We start from the raw sequence: 26000 nt of genomic DNA on the forward strand, positions 1-26000 counted from the left end.
CCTTGCTCCCGATGGTGTGTAGGCACCCTGCGTGGCAGCCTGCTGCCATCGGTGTATGAATGGGTGAATGTAGACTATCTACTGATTGTAAAGCGCTTTGGATAAAAGCGCTATATAAATGCAGGCCATTTACCATTTACCATTTACACAGACAGTAATATTGTTAAGTAACTTATTACTTTCAAATGAAAGTAACTAGTAATATGTAGTATATTACATTTTAAGTAACTTGCCCAACATTGCCCATAAGTAGGGTTTTGTGTGCTGCCAAAAAAGGGCATAACTGCACTTACGCCCTTTAGACGCCTACTGTAGCAAACCCCCACTTTTGACACTGAACAAGCCTTGTGGAGACAAGAGAGGATTCTAACACCACAGTGCACTGAGTGCAGAGTTCAGCTAAAACTGGTTGTAAATGACATATATTCAAGTCAACTTGGTATCTCGGGGCTTCTGGAGACTTTCTCGAGATTACTCCAGGTGAGCAGTGTGGAAGCATTTTCTGTTGTTCTGACGTTTTCGATGAACACTACCTACATTCAACTGTCGATAACTGACAAACGGCTGAAGTTAGAATAAACCTTTTTTCTATGAAAGTCGAGGCTCTCTTCTTTCTTTTGGGATATTCAGTGTTTACATATTTATAGAAGAAAATATTCTGTGGGTCTTGGAAAATTAGTGAAAATGATCAAAAACCCTGGCGGTGGCTGGCGACTTTTCGTTTGAACCTCTGGTGTGGAATGAGTTAAATTGTTCAAAGTAGTTGCTTGTGGTTGTTTGTCTCTGTCTTGTCTCATGTAGGCTTTTGTGTTTGTGTCTGTGAGAGTCTTTCTTGCACTTTTCCTTCAATCTTGGAGCGTCTTTGTCCTTTGTGTCTTTATACCAGGATGAATAGAACATTTCCAGTCTTCCTCTCTGTCTTTTCTCTCTGTGCCTCCCTGGTTCTTCTGATAGATGCTGTTGTTGACCCTGAAAGGAGAGACAGTTACATTCTGCTCGTGTTCGTTTACTGGACAGATGAAGCATTCTTCCTTCCTGTTGTTCTGCGCGCCGCCTTGCTCAGCAACACAGCCAGGTGTCACCATGAAGCACAATCTGCAAAATGCAAACTCAAGCTGTTCTTCTATGCTGAGTGAGATGTGCCTGTGCACGGTGGAGGTGAGGGCCCTGTGTGGCATTTTGACTGGATCAATAGCTGGATGGAAACATTCAGTATCACGGATATCTGTGGCAAAGACCTGTTGACATTCCTAGTAGTCCTTAATTGTACTATTACTTACAGTGTATGTTTACATGCACACAATATTCCACTATTATTCGGAAAATGCCAATATTCTGAATTTGATAAGGGTCATGTAGCAGGTATATTCCCGTTTAAGACGTGGGATATTCCAGTATTATTCGGGTTTGAGGAGGATTCTTTGATCATGTATGCAGCGCATTCGGAATATGTCTCAATCATGGTTTTCACTGCAGTTTGCGACGCATGTTGCCTGTTTGCTTTCAGCTGATGTGTGCTAGAAGCACTAGAAGAAGCGATATAATCATATAATCCATCATCTCTGGCATGCGAAAAGAAAAGCCCACATTTCTGATCGGGAGGAGAACATGTTTTTATCATGTTTCTGGATATGCGCAAATATCGCAACGCCAAACCTTTTCAGCAGCAGGCTCCTGAAATGGACCAGATGATGCTGGTAAGAATAGAGTCAGGGCTGCTCTGCTTATTCTGAACAGAAAAAACTCTGCTGTTTCTACCTACATCTCTCTCTCTCCCCCCATCCCTGACGTGTCGGGGAGGGCGAGCTACGGCTGCATGTAGGAATAGTGGAATATTCATTTAGTCGGAATATTGTCTTTTTCAGAATATGGGCAAAAACCGGAACATTGTGTGCATGTAAACGTAGTCACTGATGTTGAACTTTGGTAACGTCTTGGGTTGTGTGTCTTCCTCCATGATAAACCCAACCTAAATCATTGGTTCAATGTTATCTGTTTCTCCAGTCGAGGAAACTGGAGAATTGATGGTTTTTCTGTCTCTCTCCATTATCTGCCATTATCTGGAGGAACAGACTGAAAATCATACACATTCTGACCCCTCGGCACAATATACAGACCAAAGCGGGAGCCTTTCTCATCACATTTGGAGGTGCAGGGTAGTCCAGCCTTTCTCATCACATTTGGAGGTGCAGGGTAGTCCAGCCTTTCTCATCATATTTGGAGGTGCAGGGTAGTCCAGTCTTTCTCATCATATTTGGAGCTGCAGGGTAGTCCAGCCTTTCTCATCATATTTGGAGCTGCAGGGTAGTCCAGCCTTTCTCATTACATTTAGAGGTGCAGGGTAGTCCAGCCTTTCTCATCATATTTGTAGGTGCAGGGTAGTCCAGTCTTTCTCATCATATTTGTAGGTGCAGGGTAGTCCAGCCTGTCTCATCATATTTGGAGGTGCAGGCCAGGGTAGTCCAGCCTTTCTCATCATATTTGTAGGTGCAGGGTAGTCCAGCCTTTCTCATCATATTTGGAGCTGCAGGGTAGTCCAGCCTGTCTCATCATATTTGTAGGTGCACAGGGTAGTCCATCCTGTATCATCATATTTGGAGCTGCAGGGTAGTCCAGCCTTTCTCATCACATTTGGAGCTGCAGGGTGGTCCAGCCTTTCCTCATTATATTTGGAGGTGCACAGGGTAGTCCAGCCTTTCTCATCATATTTGGAGCTGCAGGGTAGTCCAGCCTTTCTCATCATATTTGGAGGTGCAGGGTAGTCCAGCCTTTCTCATCATATTTGGAGCTGCAGGGTGGTCCAGCCTTTCTCATCATATTTGGAGCTGCAGGGTAGTCCAGCCTTTCTCATCATATTTGGAGCTGCAGGGTGGTCCAGCCTTTCCTCATTATATTTGGAGGTGCACAGGGTAGTCCAGCCTTTCTCATCATATTTGGAGCTGCAGGGTAGTCCAGCCCAAATCCTACCATGTGTTAAAGTGACACCACCGGTCAACGTCAGTTCATTTGAAAATGTTGCCGCATTGGTTAACTTCAGGCAACTAAAACAATTGGGTTCAGGCAACTACAACAACTTCGGTTTAGGTAACTAAAACAACTTGGTTGTCTTTGGGCAACTAAAACAAAATGGGTTAAGATTATAGTTTGATTAGGGTTAAAAACAACTGGACATGCCGGGAATCGAACACAGCTTATATCAATTGGCAAATTGGTTCTAATCTGTATCTCATTCTAAATGGCTTTAAAAAGGTCTTAACGTGTTAGATGAACCCTGCCTGTATAAACATGCACAGCAGCAGTTGTTCTGATGTTGGACATTACAGTTTGTATTTTGACTGCGTACTTGGCTTCAGTCCGCTTGACTTCTTCGTCCTCCAGACTCTGAGCGCTGCTTAAGTCGCTCTCCTTTCATCCCAGCTGTCTCAGTGAGACATCATGAGAATAATGTGTGTGACTCCTCTACTGCTGCAGCTATTTCTGGACCTTCATCAGCAGGCCTGTACAGTGCATGTTCTGGGATGTACAGTCAAATAAGAACACAGATTTGGGTGGTCTAACCCAGTGGTCCCCCACCACCGTGCCGCGGACCAGTACCGGGCCGCAACGCATTTGGTACTGGGCCGCGAGCCGGTCCAATTTTTTTTTTTTTTTTATAAACATAGGCTATAATATTATAGGCTGTGTGTGGTAGTTGAAACATAGTTTCAAGTTGATGTTTATTTATGTTTGTAGTTAAAACAAAAACATAAATACTGTATAGACTACAGTACATACAGTACAACACAAAAGGCTGTTATTTACCCTTTGTCGCCACCTAGTGAGTAAATATATATGTAACTAAAACCATTAAAATTGACAACCGGTCCGCAACTTTTTTTTCCATGTATCTACTGGTCCTTGGCACAAAAAAGGTTGGGAACCCCTGGTCTAACCTAACCAAAAACGTCCCCCTTGTAAAATAAATAAATAAATAAATATAAATAATAAATATGACATTGTTTCCCCTACCATTCTACAGGCCTTGCGGGCCCGCCAGGCCAACAGCGCCCCCGGCAGGCCAGAAACAAATTTACAAAAAAACAAAAAAACAAATGTATTTTTCCTCTCCCCAAAATTTCAATAAACCTTTATGGCATATTATTACAATACAACAATACTGGTGTTGACAGTGGACAGTAATAGAAGATGCCAAATCATTCAAAACAATAAGCATTTTGCTTTTAGCAGCATTGTGGCAGCGTGCAGCGCTGTTCCAAACCGTGTCAACGTGTGTCGTTGCCTGGGAAACGCACATCCCATAATACAACTGTTCGCATCTCATCCCATAATAGTATGATGATACTTGGGATGCCATTGTGAACATAGATGCGAACAGGTTAGCTAAAAGTTTAGCGTCGCCAGCGAGGTGCCCCCACCATTGCGGTCGGGGTACGTTTCGAAATCCCTGGGGCGGGGGAATGCATTTTCTTTTTGCATTTTTCCCCCTGGCCTGGCGGGGGCGTAGAATGGTAGGGGAAACACTGAATATTCTTTCAAATAATCACAATTAGATTTTTCTGTGGAAATCGTTCAGCCCACATGTGAATATTGACTTCCTGGATCGTAAAGAATTTTCGCAATTTCAATGTCTGTCAGAAAAATCACAATTTGATATTTCCAACCTGCTCTGCATCCCCCCCATTGATACTTTTCGCTCTTGTCTGACATTGTGACTGTGGTTAATTAATACACGTTTTGCTGCAAATGTTGTACACTTTGTTTTTACCCCCTAGGCTAGGATATATTGTAGTTGCTCATTTGGAAAAGTTCACAGTCATAGCAGGGCCGTGTGTGTGTTTTGTCTAGTTCTCTGACTCCCCACCTTCTCCTCAGGCTGCTTGTACTGTTCTCTGACTCTCTCCACCCCCTCTCCTCAGGCTGCTTGTACTGTTCTCTGACTCTCTCCACCTCCTCTCCTCAGGCTGCTTACTGTTCTCTGACTCTCCACCCCCTCTCCTCAGGCTGCTTGTACTGTTCTCTGACTCTCCTCTCCTCAGGCTGCTTGTACTGTTCTCTGACTCTCCTCTCCTCAGGCTGCTTGTACTGTTCTCTGACTCTCCTCTCCTCAGGCTGCTTGTACTGTTCTCTGACTCCCCTCTCCTCAGGCTGCTTGAACTGTTCTCTGACTCTCCGCCCCCTCTCCTCAGGCTGCTTGTACTGTTCTCTGACTCTCCGCCCCCTCTCCTCAGGCTGCTTGTACTGTTCTCTGACTCTCCTCTCCTCAGGCTGCTTGTACTGTTCTCTGACTCTCCACCCCCTCTCCTCAGGCTGCTTGAACTGTTCTCTGACTCTCCTCTCCTCAGGCTGCTTGTACTGTTCTCTGACTCTCCACCCCCTCTCCTCAGGCTACTTGTAATGTTCTCTGACTCTCCTCTCCTCAGGCTGCTTGTACTGTTCTCTGACTCTCCTCTCCTCAGGCTGCTTGTACTGTTCTCTGACTCTCCTCTCCTCAGGCTGCTTGAACTGTTGGCACTTCATGCTTGTTTGACTTTTCTTTCATTGTAAATCACTCTGAAATATACAGGAGCCAAAAATGTCAAATATGAACAGCTTTCCCACTGCTCACAGAATCCCTGTGTATTGCAGACAGGGCAAGTCAGGGAATTTGATAGATTCCCTGTGGAATTTTACAATTGGGTGACTTTACTTTACAGGAATATACTGTACTACAAAACAAGAAGAAATACAACTTTTAAGAGTATGCACATTGACTGAAAAGTTGTTGACTTTAACATCGGGGAATCCTGTAAAAATGTAAAATACATGAACTCTTTCTCCTCTGTCTTTCATTTCAGGTTCATTTTCCAGACGTGGAGAGAGTGGAGTGGCTGAACAAGGTAAAGGGCTGATTTTCACATTACAAGCTAGGGCCGAGGCCTGTTTTTTGTTTTGTTTGTTTTTTGTTTGTTTTTGTTTTGGCCGGTTTGGTTTGGTTTGGTTTGGTTTGGTTTTTGTTTTGGCCTGTTTTTAGTTTAGTTTTGCTTTGCTTTTTAACGATTGAACTGACACATTGTGGTGTTCAAAGTGTTTTAATGCACTTGTTGTGTATAGTGCTGATTTGATAGGCTAAAGCTGGGCTCAGACTACAGGATTCTGACAATCCTAGCCGATTTTGAAATCTGGCTGTGACACGCACTACAGGAGAATCTTCCCAGATTATCTTCCCTAGAATCTCAAACATGCACACACTACAAGATTTGTAAATGTGGCGCACCACGCACTACAGGATATTATTAAGATTATCAGCAGGATAATCACCTTGACGCCCGGCCATACTCCGAACCTGTTTCGTTTTTGGGGTTCCAGCAGTGACCAAAGCGCTCCGCCCCCACCTCACCTCTCTCTCGTTTCCTCATTTTCATGCCCGTCTCGCCAAACAAATGAATCTCACGCTAGTTAGCATGCGTGTAAACAACGCGACTCTATTGTCTGTACAAGTGAGAACACAAACACATGGCCTACCAAAATATATTCCCCTGCTGCATGTCATGATGAGATCGGCAAAAGTTTGGATAGACTGGATTGCTTCCCGCAGCAGCAATGCCTTTTTTCCCCACACTGCCTGGCTGATAGACAGGTAGGAGATTACAGCCTCTGACTGGCAGGGGCTCAAAACTACGATATAACAACTTTTTATTCATTGGTCATTCATTGTGATATAAATTAGTGACATTTTCCCCCAAATACTCATGGTTCTGTGCTGTTGGTATTTGGTAGCCTATCTGATGCCTGCAGTGCAGCGCATCAAATGAGCCGCGTCAATTAACGATAATGACGGGAGTCTCGCGCAGCAGCAGAATGATGTACTGTATTCGCGCAGATTTTCAGTCCTAAATATCAAACATGTTTGATATGATCGGGACGGCCCCGATGTGCTGAACATCGGGCCCGACCAAGCTTGGCAAGCTGCCAGGCCAGATTTCTCCTCCGATTCTCGGGAGGGGTGAATCGGGCATAAATCGGCCCGAAAATCCTGTAGTGTGAGCCAGCCATTAGGGCTATCCCAAATTGATCAAACACATAAGGTTCAGGGGGAGGAGGGGAAGGGCCAAATTCTGACGCCGTAGGGCTTAGCCCTTGTTCACACAGGATGCCGAACGTAAGCAGAACTGAAGCTGAACGTACGCCTTACCGTTCACACAAGATGCCTTGTCTTTTCCTCTCAGCGCCAACTCTCACGCCTTGAACCCGCCCACAACTCCCATTGACTTCATGCCTGCGTTGGCGCGGCTTCACGCGTCACGCGATCGCTTCAGCGTGGCGTGACGCGTGGCTTCGGCAAGGCGTCAGTGTGGCACACACGCGGGTGGTGTGAACGGCTTCGCCTGTTAACAAGGCCTGTTAAATGAAACTTGTGGGTTCAGCGTAGGTAGAGCTTCGGTTGAGCGTTGCTTCGGCTTACTGTGTGAACGGGGGCCTACATTGGGCTCGGGCCCAAACAGGTAGGGGCCGGTAGGGGCTAGATTTTACACACACACACACACACACACACACACACACACACACACACACACACACACACACACACACACACACACACACACACACACACACACACACATAGACACAGACAGACAGACAGAGACACACACAGACACACACACACACACACACACACACACACACACACACACACACACACACACACACACACACACACACACACACACACACACACACACACACACACACACACACAAACCCAAAACCTACTGCTAGTCTGCCACAGGTAGCCAGTTAGCTAGTGGAGGCAGACAGGAATATAAATAGGATCTGGATCTGGAGCCTGATCTACTGTACCACCTTCAGAGAGAGAGAGAGAGGGAGGAGAGAGAGGAGAGAGAGAGAGAGAGAGACAGAGGGAGGAGAGAGAGAGAGAGAGAGAGAGAGAGAGAGAGAGAGAGAGAGAGAGAGAGAGAGAGAGAGAGAGAGAGAGAGAGAGAGAGAGAGAGAGAGAGAGAGAGAGTACAGTACAGTCCCTCCTTCCTGGAAATGTTCGGCTAGACTTTCCACTAAATAAAGAACCTGAGTAGATTTCCAGTCAGAGGAAGAAGCATATTAGTGAGAAGATGATGATCTAAATGGAAGTCTCAAACAACACGATGTATTCTTCTGCCATTGTTACAGTATTTACCAACACACACCATCACAGGATCTGATTTAATATCATACTGATTTTTATATTATACTGCTTCAACCCAGCTGATGTCAACGCCCCTAATTCTCTAATATTTGTTGTGAAATTCCAAACGTAAAAAACGCATAAAGATAAACACTGCCCATGTGCTTTTATTACAGAGATTATAAATGATACAAAGTGGGTTGATAATCGGTAAAGCCGTCCTTTAACACCGCTTTACATTCTGGGGCTGTGAAGTGAAACATACAGTATGCTGAAAAACTAAGGTTGCTTTCTCACTGGGAAACGCAACAGAGTGCACTTGCGTCATCAACTATGCCTGGAGTTTATCCTCGCCCGTGTGTTGTCTATGTGGTTCGGAACGGTTGGCTTTCACACTCGCAAGTGTTCCGTGCCCGGGCACGCCAAAGCGCTCCCCACACCACCTTTTCAAGTGGATCCTGTCACGGTTCCCCGAATGGTACGCAATGTTCACACTCGTCAAATGTTCCGGCGAGCGCCCCCTGTGTGGCCCGCGCTGGAACTGCAAAAAAAAACCAATGCACCTGAACACAACATGCAAGATACCCGCTGAATAAGTGTGCAGATGTTCATGTCATTCTGGCCAATACTCCACTTACATTTCAGTCTGGAATATGGAATATCTTTCAATCATCTTTATGACTAAAAGGCTAAAAGTAATCTCATGTGTAAGAAATGACTTAGAAGTAATTTTGTTTTTATAATTAACTTGTTGGTTTGGGATTTATTTAGCTTCAGGAGTGCATTTTTATTTGTGTGACCCTCAACACAGGCTTTGAGAATCCCGGGCCACTTACTGATACTTATGCTTAAATTAACCCACTCATATTCTAGTTTATTTCAAGAAAAACATTTCGGCTAGTAGAAATTCTAATTGGCTGGTAACTTGCAGCCATATTGGCTGGTGGTCAAAAAAGTAAATGTCAAGCCCTGCAGGGAGAGCAGGTGGTGACATAGGAGTGAGTGAGAAAAGGATCAAATATTGGTGGTTAAGACTGAATAATGACATCACAACTGTTAATTTAAAATGTGTTATTCCTCTAAACCTGGCTTCAAATGCCGTTCGGCCCCCAGCCCTCAGCAAAATCTGGCCCTCTGGTAGCGAGGACATTTTCTTGTGGCCCATCAAAGTTGCCCATCCCTGGTCTACATGCTTGTGTCCCTTAAGTTTTGACACAGCCACCGCGCTCCAGTGTGCCATAAAGATGATGTCAGGTGACGATCAGCAGTGAAGACTTCCTGTCTGACTCACGCTCATTCCTGCGTTTCCTGTCTCTGTGTTGAAAGAGCTTTTAGAGGCTTTTCTGGGTGACTGAAGCGTCTGAGGAGAGAGGGAGATGGACAAAATGTGGAGGGGGGGAAATATTGTTATGAATGGATTTTTATGAATGGATTTTTATGAATGGCACGCAATCTACCAGCACGGCTTTTGTGATTGGGCAGCCCTGCTGTATAATGCTAGAGATTTTCCCAAGAATGTGTGAAAAGTCATCTGAAACAGCTTTAGTTTCCTAAACATGTGAGTGTGTCTCTCTCTCCCTCTCTCTCTGTGCCTGTCTGTCTCTGTCACTCTTCTCTCTCTCCTCTCTCTCTCTGTCTCACTCTCTCTCTCTCTGTCTCTCTCCCTCTCTCTCTCTCTCTCTCTGTCTCTCTCTCTCTCTCTCTCTCTGTCTCTCTCTCTGTCTCTCTCCCTCTCTCTCCCTCTCTCTCTGTGCCTGTCTGTCTCTGTCACTCTTCTCTCTCTCTCTCTCTCTCTCTGTCTCTCTCCCTCTCTCTGTCTCTCTCTCTCCTCTCTCTCTGTGTCTCTCTCTCTCTCTCTCTCTCAGACAGTGAAACAGATGTGGCCGTTCATCTCTCAGTTTGTGGACAAGTTGTTCAGAGAGACCATCGAGCCGGCCGTGAAGGGCGCCAACGCTCACCTGAGCTCCTTCTGCTTCACTAAGATCGACCTGGGCGACAAGGTAAGAGGAGAGACCTGCTGTCTGCTGTGTAGAGCTGGGAACCCCCAGGGGGTTCCTCCGTATATAACCCCCCCACTAAAAACATGCAGAAGATCAGATCGTCATCGTCATCCGACCAGTGACGACAACATCCGAAGTTAGTCCCCGGGCGCTGTACGAGAAAGCGACCACTGCTCCTGGCCTGCCCCTCGGAGGAAAGGACATGCCTGGATGGGTTAAATGCAGAGGACACTTTTCACCGGCCACCGTCAGCATGAGTGTGTTGTGGCCGCATGCATGTATTGTGGTGTTCGTGTGACAATAAAAGACGGGCTTGTCCGTTACGAGAGAGAGTGTCCTTTAAAAGAACGAGAAATCTTGCATGCTACATGCGCTCGATTCCTAAGCTCGCCCGCTGCGCCGGCTTGCTAGCGTACTGCACGGCCTCACCCGCCCTGTAGCTCGCCCGCTGCGCCGGCTTGCTAGCGTACTGTGCGGCCTCGCCCGCTAGGGCTGTGAATCTTCACTGGCCTCACGATTCGATTCGATTACGATTCATCTGTCAACGATTCGATTCGATTCGATTAAACGATGCATCACGATGCATCGCGATGCATCTTAAATCGATGCATCACTTTTTCCGCAATACATGATTTATTTTTTCTCACTTTCTTTTTTCTCACTGTGTGGCTACTTTTAAAATAAAAGTGCATTTGGAATTGCATTGTATTATGATCCATAATTAAAATAAACAACTGCATGTACTTACATTCTATTTTATTTGATAATTTTTTTTTTTTTTTTTTTTTTTTTTAATAATCGATTTTTGATATTTGTTAATCGATGCAGAATCGTGCACGTCCGCATCGCGATGCATCTTATAATCGATTATTTTTGACACCCCTATCGCCCGCCCTGTAGCTCGCCCGCTGCGCCGGCTTGCTAGCGTACTGCGCGGCCTTGCCCGGCACGCAGGCTCGCATACGCAGCTCACCCGCTGCGTGGCCTTGCCTGCTGCGCGGCTGCTGCATGGCCTCGCCTGCTCTATTTGCATCTTTGTATCTTATTTCGTATCGTTTTCTCGATGGATAATATCAATTCGGCCATGTTGTGACTAGGGATGGGCATTTCTAGCAAAAACACTATTCGAAATTCGCTGGCCAAATTCGAATTTAATTCGAATTTCGAAAATAAAAATAAAATGTAAAAAAAATTAAAAATGTCAATTTTTTTTTTTTTTTTTTTTTTTTTTTTGGTGAGTGAAATGTTGCATTGTCTCCCCTGATTGTAAGTATAGTCGAATAGCTTGGTTTGAGCAAGTAAAACAATTTTTATAAGTATTTTAAGCAAGGTTTATGGAAAAATGAATGGCGGATGAAATCCCATGAAGAGGGAGAGGTTGCTTATAAAAATTGTTTTACTTGCTCAAACCAAGCGATTCGACTATACTTACAATCAGGGGAGACAATGCAACATTTCACTCACAAAAAAAAAAAAAAAAAAAAGTTTTTTTTTTTTTTTTTTTTTTTTTTTTTCAATAAACGAATTTCGAATTTCAATAATAAAAGTCGACCTTGATAATAACAACGATTATTCGAAAATTCGAAATTCGATGCCCATCCCTAGTTGTGACTGGTTTTCTTCGGGCGCTGGCGACTTTCTTTCATTATGGCTTTCCTGGAGAATAGAAAGAGAGCTAGCAGTGCATTAATAGCCTTATCTTGATATGCTGGAGGGGGAAAGAAATCAAGCTATGAAGCGAACATCTGTGAGTGAAGGACATCGCTGTGGACAGTCCTCCTGATAGTTGTCCTGACAGTGAAGGACTGGCTACTCAAAAGAGACCAATCGCTTATCTATTGAAGGAGCTCGATCCTGTGAGCCTGTGGTGCGGCATTCTCCCAAAACACACAACAAACCTCAGCAAACTGTTCAAACATCCAGCATGTTAACGTTAACTAAGCTAGCGGTAGCTATCAGCTAACTGCCATTTAAACACACTTTGCCTACAGTAGCTCCACGGTGCGGAACCTGTCATGAGTCATTTAGGGCACTAATTAGCCAGTTTTGCCAATATAATAAATTTAAGCAGGCCTAATAACTAGGGGTGCTCCGATCACGTCTTTTTGCCACTGATCACCGATCGCCGATGAGAAATATCTCCCCGACAGATCACCGATTACCGATCACCGTTTTATTTTATTTTTTTGCGCAGCTATAGCAGTCTATTATAGAACAGTTTCCATTTTACATATAGGCTTACATTTCATCCATCAAGTTGAAAGTGCCAGACAGTGACATGGACCTTTTACAATGGTGAGCTTTTTTTTATTTTCTTCTTACGACAGGGGGGGCCTGGCCCCCCCATTAAATCCGCCCATGCTGGGAACCAGTCGTTGTATCTGGCAACCTGACCCTCCAAAGCCTTGCGGTCTTGATAACATTAGTCCAGAGTTGAATGCAAGTAGCTAACGTTTAACTTCCAGAACCGTTGTTTACATCGTTTTGTGTCGCACTCTGATGTTACTGTATTACCAGGATAAGATGAGTAAAGACGAGCAAAACAAACTAATGTTAATGAGACGCGGCTGTTTCATAGCTAATGCTACATATAGCAAGCTAACTGCATTGTATAGTCAAGTAAAGGTAAAGTAAAGTCCCACTGATTGTCACACACCTGAGTGTGCGAAATTTGTTCTCCGCATTTGACCCATCCCCTGGGGGAGCGGTGAGCAGCAGCAGTGCTGCGCTCGGGAATGATATGGTGATCTAACCCCCCAATTCCAACCCTTTGATGCTGAGTGCCAAGCAGGGAGGCAAATGGGTCCCATTTTGATAGTCTTTGGTATGACTCGGCCGGGGATCGAACTCACAACCTCCCAGTCTCAGGGCGGACACTCAAACCACAAGGCCACTGAGCTGGTCAACATGCAATGTACACCAGATGCGTTACGGCTGCGTTGCGGATCTGGTAAAACTGCCTGATCGACTCTCGCCCATGTTAATTGATGGGCAGTACATGCGGTACGGAAAAATTAGGCACTTGTTCTATTTTTGTTGGATCCCGCATACGTCTGACAGATGCATGAGTGTGGCTCTGTACCGCACTTTATTTTTTGTGTGCGTCAATTTCGGACGAAAATACGGACTTGGTATGCAAAAGCTATTACTCTGTCATTGTCCCCTCTGTGTCTCTGCAGCCTCTGAGAGTGAACCCCTAACTTACTCTGTCATGATGTCCCCTCTGTGTCTCTGCAGCCTCTGAGAGTGAACCTAACTTACTCTGTCAATTATGTCCCCTCTGTGTCTCTGCAGCCTCTGAGAGTGAACCTAACTTACTCTGTCATTATGTCCCCTCTGTGTCTCTGCAGCCTCTGAGAGTGAACCTAACTTACTCTGTCATTATGTCCCCTCTGTGTCTCTGCAGCCTCTGAGAGTGAACCTAACTTACTCTGTCATTATGTCCCCTCTGTGTCTCTGCAGCCTCTGAGAGTGAACCTAACTTACTCTGTCATTATGTCCCCTCTGTGTCTCTGCAGCCTCTGAGAGTGAACCTAACTTACTCTGTCATTATGTCCCCTCTGTGTCTCTGCAGCCTCTGAGAGTGAACCTAACTTACTCTGTCATTATGTCCCCTCTGTGTCTCTGCAGCCTCTGAGAGTGAACCTAACTTACTCTGTCATTATGTCCCCTCTGTGTCTCTGCAGCCTCTGAGAGTGAACCTAACTTACTCTGTCATTATGTCCCCTCTGTGTCTCTGCAGCCTCTGAGAGTGAACCTAACTTACTCTGTCATTATGTCCCCTCTGTGTCTCTGCAGCCTCTGAGAGTGAACCTAACTTACTCTGTCATTATGTCCCCTCTGTGTCTCTGCAGCCTCTGAGAGTGAACCTAACTTACTCTGTCATTATGTCCCCTCTGTGTCTCTGCAGCCTCTGAGAGTGAACCTAACTTACTCTGTCATTATGTCCCCTCTGTGTCTCTGCAGCCTCTGAGAGTGAACCTAACTTACTCTGTCATTATGTCCCCTCTGTGTCTCTGCAGCCTCTGAGAGTGAACCTAACTTACTCTGTCATTATGTCCCCTCTGTGTCTCTGCAGCCTCTGAGAGTGAATGGGGTGAAGGTTTACACAGAGAATGTGGACAAGAGGCAGATCATCATGGACCTGCAGATCAGGTAACAATAAAACCTCTATCAGAGTTTCATATTCACTTAAAGGCTTTTGCACACTGTCCGTATTATATATATATATATATATATATATATATATATATATATATATATATATATATATATATATATATATATATATATATATATTGCACACTGTCCGTATTATATATATATATATATATACTGTATATATATATATGTATAACTTTCTATAATAACTTTATATATACGTTTTAAAATAACTTATAAGTTTCTCTTACCAGTTTGTTTCTTTATGTTGGAGATCAAATAATTTAACGTTTTTTTTTTTACTGTTGCATTCCCATGTTCTGGATGAGAGCGTCAGTCATGTGACTCGGGTCACATGACTTGGAGTGGTCACTTTTATTTGCTTGAGGCTTGACATGATAATAATAATTGATTGGATTTATATAGCACCTTTCTAGATAGTCAAAGCACTTCACATATCCCTCTCCACCTCCCCAGGAGGGAGGGGGAGGGAGGGGGAGAGAGGGGACGCATGAAGCAAATACTTGAGACTTGGGTTCTGGTGACTTGGGACTTGACTTGACTTGAAAAGGTTTCTAAAGTATTGACTTGAGATCTTGTGTTTGGGTAAATGACTTGGATTGAAAGTGATGAGATTTGTTCCAGCAGACGACTGAATTTAAATTCGGTTTTCTGAATTTGTATGGAATGATTGAATTGATTGAAGTTGAAACTGATTATAGACGGTTTTAACTTGACAACATTCTAAATTGCCCCTAGCTTACTTCCTGTTGCAGTGTTTGCTAATACAATAGCTGACAGGAAATAAGATTTTCAAAGTGTTACCTAGCAACACAATTCTCTGAAAACCGTCTATAGAAATCAAACTTGTTGTGAGTTTGAATCCTATTAAAACCATATTGCATTGAAAAGTCATAGATATTTAGTTTTCTTTAACTCATTGAGTGCCATGGACGAGTATGTTCGTCATTTCGTTTAGTAACGTAGAGTGCCAAGGACGAGTATGTTCGTCAATTGCGTTTTTTGACGGTGGGACGTGGATCAAAGCCTCAGGCATCTCCTGTACAAATATGGGAGCTATTGAAGGTGTATAACCTATTTTACGGACTCATTAGGTGGCGACAGTGCTCTCCAGATTACAGAAAGGTCCGGAAAACTGCAGGAAAAAGCCGTGATCAAAGAGAAACCGATGCATGCTGCAGCCAGAGCCATATAGATTGCTCTGTCTGCAGCTGACGTTGTCTGCGAACCGCAGTCAATCCGCGCCCACAACTGAGCTCCTCTGCCTCTGTCTGTCTGTCTGCATATAGTTTCTCCACACGATTACCCGCCAGAAAGGCAGCACCCGACGCCGAAGGGCCAAACCTTTCCCTGCAGTCCGGTTTGGCATTTCCGTGTCGCGCTGGGAGCCGCCCGGCGCACAAAAACGGAGCGCTCCGAAAATAGACTGGGTGCGTGTAGGCTGTGTGTTAGTGTGGGGAGGAGTTTGCAGCTGAGAGGGGGGTGGGGCACGCAGGGCACCACACAACTACACCACGTCACTACATCAGAAAATAATAGCTTCAGACTCAGTGAATGTGCTTGAAATGCTGCATTTCACAAAAGGCTGAATATCTCAGCTTATAATTTGAAACCTGTCTTTTTGCTCAAAACAGCCTATCTTCTCCGGCTCATAACTAAAGAACGGAAAATGGTATCAATAAACTTTTTTTTGCAGATGATAGAAGAGAGTCTCATCGTTCTTTGTGCGTGTTCGGTGTTTACATAGTAATATCACACAATATTCTGTGGGCCTCGAGAAATCACTGAAAACGCTCTGAAACTCTGGCACTGGGAGCGTCCGTTCTCCAAAAGTGGCTGGCACTCAATGAGTTAAGATATTCAATTGATACTTGACTCTTGATTTGTTCTGACTTGACTTGCTGTTCTAGACATGAGCCTTGACATTAATGACAATGTGACTACATGTAGACTTGGGGCTTGACTTGAGAGACTTGTTGTGCTTTAAGACTTGTGACTGAATTGAGACTGGTTGATCAGCAGAGATGTGAAAAGTACACATATTCTTTAGAAATACAGTTACTTGTCTAAATAAAGACTGGTAAAAGTAGAAGTTCTGATTCAACTTTTTTAATCAAGTAAAAGTAAAAAATTACAGGCTCTGAAATGTAATCAAGTATAAAAGTAGGGGGGTGCAGGACTTATCGAAGGATGAATTGCTCGAGTGACATCACTGAAAACATCACTCACTGATGACATCACAATTACTCAAGTGACATCACTGCACTCACTGATGACATCACTCACTGATGCCATTACTATGCTCGACATCACTGATGCAATTGCTCGAAGTGACATCACTGATGACATCATCTGTGATTTTGTGACATCATCGGCCACACCGTAGACGTGTCTTGTTTTGGATGTGCGACAAGAGAGAGAGAGACAGACAGACATCGTTTTTGTCTGTTGTGCATTATAACTTAACTCATTGAGTGCCAGCCACTTTTGGAGAACGGATGCTCCCAGTGCCAGAGTTTCAGAGCGTTTTCAGTGATTTCTCGAGGCCCACAGAATATTGTGTGATATTACTATGTAAACACTGAACACGCACAAAGAACGATGAGACTCTATTCTATCATCTGCAAAAAAAAGTTTATTGATCCCATTTTCCGTTCTTTACTTATGAGCCGGAGAAGATAGCTTGATTCATCCAAAAACAGCAATTTTTTTCTAGAAGCTGAGATAATTGGCCTTTTGTGAAATTAAACATTTCAAGCACATCACTGACTCTGAAGCTAATCTTTTCTAATGTAGTCACACCTCAAAAATAATTTCCTTCAATAAAACAGTGAAGGCCAGGGAATTCTGTTTGGCAGAATAATATTTTTTAGCTACAACCAGCAGCCCCTGCGTGCGCTGCTGGTTGCAGCTTCTTGCTGGTCTTGATTTGCTGCTGGTGGGCATCGGATATTCTGGCTTGCGTTTGTCAATCCTGTCCTGCTGCCTGGGTCTGTCTGGGTGTTGCGCGCTGCTCTGCGTGCCCCCCCCCCCCCCCCCCCCCCCCCCGCCCCGCCCCGCCTCGCCTCAACTGCACACTCCTCCTCCTGTCTGTGGTGGCTCTCTGCTGAGTTTGCTGTGCGCACAGTGAAGGGTGCTCGACATCCTGCTTTTTTACAGCGTTCCGCGTGTGTTTGTCACCGGCAACGATGCTTCCAGTTGAGAATAATAACAACTCCACGGTGTGGATGTGCGGATGTGCTGTCCGGCTCAATTGTGGGAGCAGATTGGCTGCTGCAGGCACAGCTGCAGTAACGTGCTTCAGCATATCGATGCATACGGATATGATGCGATTTCCGTTTCCATAACGACTTCTTCTTTGTTTTTTCCTTGCCTTTCTGTTATGTGGAGAGCACTGTCGCCACCTAAGGGTTCTGTAAAATAGGTTAGACACATCCAATAGCTATAATATTTGTACATCAGAGGCAGAAGGCTTTGATCGACGCCCCACCGTCAAAAAACGCAATTGACGAACATGTCCGTCCTTGGCACTCTACGTTACTATTTGAAATGACGAACATGTCCGTCCTTGGCACTCAATGAGTTAAGTAACTAGCCTGTTTTGTAAGGAGTAGAAAGTACAGATATTTCTGTTAAAATGTAGGCCTGTAGGGAGTAAAAGTAAAAGGTTGTCAGAAAAATAAATACTCAGTAAAGTACAGATACCTGAAAATCCTACTTAACTACAATAACAAAGTATTTGTACTTCGTTACTTCCCATCTCTGTTGATCAGTCAGATTGCAAAACATATAACTGTAAACTCCTGTATCTTCCTTATTTCCTTACTGTCATGTTCATTTTCACATCAGTATATTCAGACACTGCTTTTGCCGTTGCTTCCAGTTTTGTGGGGAATACGGAGATCGATGTTGACATCAAGAAATACTACTGCAGAGCTGGGATCAAAAGTATACAGGTATGACAGTTGTGTCAATTTACACCACATTTACAATACAATGTATGTTGTAGGGATGTTAATGATTAACCTTCACCGATTAAAAATGTTATCAACTGATTAAAGGTCCTATCCGTAAGTTGTAACTATAACTGACACCGGTGGCCGTTAGAGTAACTGCATGCAGCGTGTGAACGAGCTGGCGCGCGGGCACCATACTCGCACGCGCCCAAGCAGCTGCCTGGCAACAGACTGTTGGTTGCTTTGTAACGTTAACTCATAAAAGTCACTTCACTTGAAAACGGCAACCTGGACAATTTATCAGTCAAATCAGCCTCGAGATGCCCAGGAAGGATTATGGATGAATTATCGGAGGTTATTGTGGCATGTTTGGTCGTGTTTTGGCTTGCATTGGCTGCAGGGATATTCACGTTAATGTGAGCCAGGAACTACCCTGCTTCCCCTGTATTATACGGTACTGTCTAATGCCTGGGGTTGACCAAACTGAACAGTCAAACAATATTCCATAAGCATAACAGTAACGTTAGGCATATTTACGACTGTTACATTCATTATCCACACAAGACGGTCACGTTATTAGTGGAGCTGGGTGGTCATTTCTATAAATGTAAATCTGTAAATGTTAGCCGCAATTAGCACCAAGCTAACATTATAATAATAGGCAGTCCCACTGCAGCTAACTGCAGTCAGAGCCTGCTCCCCCGGTACCGTCTAATGCCTGGCGTTGATGTGAGCTGGACGCGACCAAACTGAACAGTCACACAATGTTCCATAAGCATAACAGTAGTAACGTTAAACATATTTACGACTGTTGCATTCATTATCCACACAAGACGGTAACGTTATTCGTGGGGCTGGGTGGTAATTTCTATAAATGTAAATCTGTAAATCTATCAGTTAGCCTCCTATAACATCAAGCTAATGTTATAATATTAGGCAGTTCCATCCAATGCCGACATCCTTGAGTCTCTACGAGTTACGGTTGCGGAGATACGTCCGCCCTGCCTGCAGGACTACAGGAGAGAGATAAGAGGACAGTGGGGGTTGGGGGTTTCAAGTCACTGACCATAGAGCCATTTAACACTTATTTGAACACAAAAACATCGCTGAATGCAGCTTTAAGTTACGTAACAGCGCATATACTCATTGGTAATAGAAAACACTTTGTGAACGTTTATTTTCCACCAGAACCTACGGATAGTACCTTTTAACCGACAATGCGTTCTGTGCATCATTTCTGCCGTGGAACTCACATACTGTAGGCTATTAACTTTTACACCAGCAGAGGACGTAACGCTACTTCACCCAAACTAGCCGTCACTGTATGATCTGGACTTACATGTTACTGATGGTGGATTTGATACGTTTTCATTTCCAGTGGAGCGGGTCATCAAGATGAATTGAATAAATAACGAACTAACATATTACAATGCCGTGCTCAAATACAGCTCCAGCAGCCTGCATCATCCATGTTTTTTAATCAGTTTTTTATTGATAAAAAAACGTCCATGGGATCCCCACGCACGGCTTCAACAAATGCATTCCACGCCGTAATATTTTCTACTTTAATGCCATGCATACAGGTCACTGACATCTCCATGACAGCCAGGTCCACAGCTGAAGAGCAAGATGCCCAATGTTCAAAAGGCAGATAATGAGGAGCCTTCCATCTCTGAGCTACCATGTTTTTTGTGACAGTAAAAGTCCTTACACATCAAGAGCGATGCGAATATACGGCACGAAATTGCGATGCGAGTTTTGACCCACCTGTCAATCACAGCCACGTTTGGGGGATCCCCTATCCTAGCCTATGCAGATGCCCTCCTCTCGCCTCAAGAGGAGCGCCACTGGCCAATGGAGTCATGCGCCAAAGTATTTGCCATGTATGCCGATTGCTGGCCTCTCATGATTGAAATTTCAAGCAGAAGGCCACTCATGCATAACCCGATCACCCCCTGACGTCAGTCAAGTTCTAGTATGACGTGGTCAGTCAAAGTCCAAGTATGACGTCTGCAATGACGTCAGATATGACGTCAGTTCATTCTCCTATATATAGCAAGGGTTCTACGTCACCTCTCTCTCTCTCTGGCCGATCATAGCAGCAGCTAGCTTCACGGCAGTCCATCTCCCCTGAAGCCGTCCTCTGAAGCGTCGTTTTGCCCCACCCACCTCCCCAGTCCGCCACCAACGAGTCTTGACTCCTGTAGGATCCCCCACTTCCCCTATCCTAGCCTATGCAGATGCCCTCCTCTCACCTCAAGAGGAGCGCCACTGGCCAATGGAGTCATGCGCCGTGTACTCGTCGGAAGTGAATTTCTGAAAAAATCGACCATGGTTCGAAAAAATAAATGCGGTTGCATTGACTGAAATAGGTTCGGAAAATATTATTGACGTGCAAATTAATCGCACGAAAAAATCACTCCCGATGTGTAAGGACCTTAAGTCACAGCAACAGCCACATCGTCAATAGTGCATCTTCAGTGTTGTACCTGAGGTGAGGTTGCAGTGTGAGGCCAACGTTAAACTCATGTGACTGAGTAAGAAGCTGCTGATGTGTGTGCAGCAGAGACAGTAACCCAGAGGATTTGCTTCATGGTGGAAAAGGACATGATGCAGATAAACGTGGTGGACTGAGGGATTTCGTGAGCTACTGAACTTTGAGAACCAGGCTGTCGTGTTCCCCCAAAGCACGCAGTTTTTTTTTCCCTTTTCTTTTTTCCCGCTTGCTAGCTTGATTAGCGGCCTGATTTGCTACGCCACTTCTCTTACTTTTTCGGACCGTTATTTATACAGTGGGAGGAGTCTCACTGAGAGCAATGCTCTCTTTTTCAGGAGTGCCCTGTTCACATTCACACACACATTCATACCTGGAAGCTGACCAGTACAACCACAGTCTGATCTGCTGGCCACTGAGCAGCTCCACTGGAGCGGTTGGGGTTAAGGGCCTCACTCAAGGGCACCTCAGTGGTGGTATAATGAGGGAGGGGCAAGCGCTGCCTTTTCACTTTCCCCACCCAGATTTATCCTGCCGGTCCCGGGGATTGAACCCACGACCTTCCGGTCACAAGCTCGCTTCTCTAACCTTTAAGCCACCACTGCCCAAACAACTTACTGAAACAAGTTGAGACAAGAACATTTGGGGATATTTGAAGCTACTTTTTTTTCCAGTGAACCAGTTATAAACAACACTGCAGAAAGGTAAGAAAAGTAGAGCGTAGAAGCAGAAACCTTCAAATAAGGCTGATACTGTATCTGAACATACAAACAGGGAAGTGTAGCATTTAGGTGCAGGCGCAGTGCCCCCAAATAGAAGAAACGACTGAACGGAGCTTTAAGTCAGATTCAACTGTTAAAAGAGATTAAATGTGGGAAAACTCCGACCATCTGCCTTTTAAGATTTACACACACGTCAAAGAGTAGGAGAAATTAAGCGTACCTCATATTTAAGTAGTGGGTTCAATAGCACAACAAAAACCTGGTAAACCCCGCCCACCTGCCTCTGAAGGGAGGAGAAAACAAATGCACTTTAACTGTAACAGTATACAGGAGGAGATGAAAAAGACACTTTGACCCAGAGGTTGTCTTTCGCCACAGCGGCCATGACCGGCGTGTTTACCCACGAGCTCACCAAGACAGAGTTTTACATACTGTGTTGACACAGCCACTGATACAGGAGAGCTTATCCACTCCCCTGTTCCCATGTTGGCAGAGGATCAGGAGAGGTTATCCACTCCCCTGCCAGGCAGAGGATCAGGCCATGTTTGCTGTTCAGATATCAGGGAGAGAAAGTGAGAGAACGTGTGTGAGAGAGAAAGGGACCATTTCATGCATGAAGCACAGTCAACATTTGCCTTTCTCTACTTACATTCTCTGGCTTAAATGTTCCAGCCAGTCGCGGTCCGAATCTAATCTGTTGAAGAAAAGAAGTCGTTGAGACACTGAAGCAGTTTGTGGTGTCTGATGAGTCATTCTCCTGGGAAGAGCTTCTGGTCTCTGATGAGTCATTTTCTCCTGGGAAGTTTGCAGAGCCAGTTCCTCGTTTTGATCAACCTTTATTTGTTGTGATGCTGCTTAGGGATGCAGCACGCCATCGTGTCAGCTGATCAATTCTTTAAAACGAAATATCAGCAGCGGTCCGAAACAAACATTCCTGCCGATCATGACAGGCCGATTCAATTACGCTTTTAATTATGCCCAAATGCTTGATGGTTGACTAAATGGATGAGGATGAATCTTATACTTTTGTTTGAAAGAAAATGTTACATAAATCAGCGTTTCCATTGCCGGTCAACATGTCCGTCAGATTTCAGTCTCCCGGACAAATGCAATAAATTCTGGTCAAATATTAGATCTGTGTATATTCTTTAGCTTAAAAGCAATTAATCGCAGTCTATAGGCTATAATCTTGTAAATTCCCTGCACCAACCATGCTTCTATGACCGGTCAAAATCAAACGGAATAGCCGAAATGCAAGCTTCGCGGTTTAGAAATTATTTTCTCCGTTCCGCGCAGCGTCGACTTTGATACACGCTGCCTTGCGTGCTGAGTCTCAGACAACGGACGCAAATTCCACCGAATTTGGAGCCCGCAGTGGAATTCGTAGGGGCTTGTTTTGAGACGATTGAGAAAAACAAAATAGTAGCCTAGTCACCTAAAAAAAAAATATCCGTGGATAGATGTGCTCAACACTGGCAAGTGCTTTCAGTTCTCAGATGAAGGATAGCCTACAGGTAACTAACAAGAATAGCATATTTGATGCATCAGTTTGATGCAAATATTCCCAGCTCGAGTTTGTGAAGTTTAATTATCCGTCCGTCCGTTCTGAAAGCGAGTTGGAGCACCGTGTGTCAATCAGCTGTAGTCTGCTTTTAATATAACATTATCCTCATCATTGACAATAACGTTAGACACACTTGGTTTCAGAAAATACTTTTTAAGGTTTGATTTCTCATCTCTCTCTCTCTCTCTCTCTCTCTCTCTCTCTCTCTATCTCTCTCTCTCTCTCTCTCTCTCTCTATCTCTCTCTCTCTCTCTCTCTCTCTCTCTATCTCTCTCTCTCTCTCTCTCTTGTCTCTGCATGCCGTTATGCAGGCGAGCACATTCAATCAGAGCGTGCATCCTAATTGTGAATGTAACATTCATTTGTTTCGTTCACACATCATAAACATATTCACTTAGGCTGCTTATTTAAAAGAAGATTTATGGAAATTTAATATGAGAGGGAGATCATTTCACCGGACTTGGTGTCCAGGAGAGTTTAATTTGTCGGACTTTGATTTTAACGGCAAAAGTACAGCAATTACCAGATAACGGAAACACTGACATTCATTTTAAAAGAAAATGTTATGTTTGACATAACCTAAGACAGAGTAGTTTTCTTATTTTTCCAGGCATAATAATGTGTTAATTCCACTACAGGAGAGTCCTGATGTTCACTGAAATTAGGTGGGGAAAAAATGCACTGTATCGGCAATCAACCAAAAGAGTTGTGAAATATTGACACAAAAATAAATAATCCTCCAATATGGTGCATCCCTCATGCTGGTGTGTTGCTCAGGTCTGAGTTGGTCATCTCAATGGGCCGACCTCCTCAAACTGTATACTAACACTGTGTGGTCTGTTGTACAGTTGAGATGGTTTCAGATGGCAGATAAGCGAAAAGGCTATCTTCAATCTTTCCACTGACTCCATTTTAATGAGCCAAACGTTGCTATTTGATTACTCAGAGCTGCCACCAAATTTGGTGGTGCAGACGTGCGGTCTGCATGTCTGAGGCCTGAGTCACTCCAGCCTGCCGGCCCGGGGAGTCGGCTGCCTCTGAAAAGCCAAACAACTTCCCTTCTCCCAGGACAGTTGTTCAACTGCGGTACGCCCCACCCTGGTAGGTGGAGGTACTACAGGGGTTCTTGAGAGAAAGGGGGAACTGGAAAAATGTCAGAATAAATCATGAAAATAAATGACTCATTAAAAGAAATCTGCTCATCATGAGGCAAATCTTTCACTCCATTTCTTGTTTTGTACTTTTACATTCTTCAAAAGGAAGGTTATCATTCATTCATTGCATCATTATGCTATATGTTTTCTCTTGCAGTTTTCTAAGCAAAATGTTGTAGTCAGTTAAAGGAGGTACATGTATTCAGAAATCAGGGAAAGGGGGTACTGCAGCCGAAAAGGTTTGAGAACCAGTGAAATGTTCACTCCAATCAGGTGTACCTGCAGAATGGCAGGTCTGATTACATGCTGTGATCTTCTCAACAGTAAACCTTAATTCACTTCACTTCCAAAACATCTACAAGTAAAAACACGCACTGTGAATACAGCCAACATGTAGGCCTCCATGCTCAATGAACTCCTGGATGGGCGTGTTGAACCTCACTTAGTGAGATGCCTACAGCTATTTTTAAGTGCTCAAAAAACAAACTGTCATTTACTGTTGAAGTTTCAATAAGCCAATCGGGGACAAATTCTAGACGTCACATCACGCATGAAGCAACGAAAGCCTTCTAATACAAGCTGCATATTATTAACTGCACTGATCTGGGCACCAATATCAATATTTGGGGAATAGAGAAATATCTATTGACATATATTCCTGTTGTGGATTACAGTGTAGCTGAAATACTGACATCTCCTTCTAAATTATCCCTCAAATCTTCATTCATATCCTCTTAGCCCTCGTTCACACCATACGCCAAAAGGCACGCAGTTTCATTTTGGCGTCCTTGTTAACATGCGAGACCGTCCACTCCATGTCACGCTGAAGCTGTGCTGAAGCTGTTATGAAGCCACACTGAAGCTGTGATGAAGCCACACTGAAGCCACACTGAAGCGATCGTTCTGGCTTCTGTTCTATTTTCCAAGCGTGCAGCGCGCTGAACCCGAGCTGCCAGGCATGACGTCAATGCAAGTTGTGGGCGGGGAGGGAAGGCAGCGCTGAGCGATGCGCTGAGGAAAAGAGAGTGCTTCTTGTGTGACCGGTTTTAGCATGACACGTAGCTTCTGTTCAGCGCAGCTTCAGCTCTGCTTCTGAATAGCGCCCGGTGTCAACAAAGGCTTATATGCCTGATACTGTAGCATCACAAAGGTATTCTTTCATTTGGTTTTGTTTCATATATATTTATTCAGAGATTTAAGGAAACAGCACTCACACGAGACATTCATTCCTACCATTGTGTACAGCGTGTTGACAGTGAGTGGAGACAGACAAATGTCAAGTCAACGTTGTTTACATAGTGCTTTAAAGAACACAGTGTCAGTGTGTAAGCAAAGCGCTTTACAAAATGGAGAAATGCCAAAACACAGAGAGGATCCAACATCAACAACAAAATTAAGAATTAAAATAAAAAAATTATGAATTATATTAATCAGACTAGTTATAAGCACGCAAAAAATAAGAGCAATTGAGCATGAAAGAATATTTCAGACAAAGCGAAAAGCCAACTAATAACAACAGGTTTTAAGAAGAGTTAAAAAAAGAGATGTACACCTCATTGATCTTGACTCCTTATGGCGCGTGTTGACATCAGCGTCTGTCAGCGTCTTCCTGGCGTGGAAAAAGCGCTGTCTGGAGCGCTTTGTGAGGAGAAACGGGTGATAACACCTGCTGCTAGCCACCTGACTAACGTAACGTTAGCACTTCCAGCAGTAACGTTAATAACAATACAGTAACATACTTTACATTACAATACTTTCATCTTGTGT

General features: G+C 44.2%; 1 protein-coding gene across 1 annotated transcript in view; it reads left to right on the top strand.

The window, feature by feature from the left end:
- The window catches only part of esyt2a (extended synaptotagmin-like protein 2a), a 148792-nt gene that overhangs the window by 42253 nt on the left and 80539 nt on the right, over positions 1 to 26000 (top strand). The window contains exons 3-6 of the mRNA XM_083653608.1: positions 5835 to 5876; positions 10027 to 10161; positions 14240 to 14316; positions 18227 to 18299. Of these exons, the coding sequence (XP_083509734.1) occupies positions 5835 to 5876; positions 10027 to 10161; positions 14240 to 14316; positions 18227 to 18299 (327 nt within the window). The remainder of the gene's footprint in view (positions 1 to 5834; positions 5877 to 10026; positions 10162 to 14239; positions 14317 to 18226; positions 18300 to 26000) is intronic.

Source organism: Poromitra crassiceps (assembly GCF_964638095.1).
Source record: "Poromitra crassiceps genome assembly, chromosome: 17".
Lineage (NCBI taxonomy): Eukaryota > Metazoa > Chordata > Actinopteri > Beryciformes > Melamphaidae > Poromitra > Poromitra crassiceps.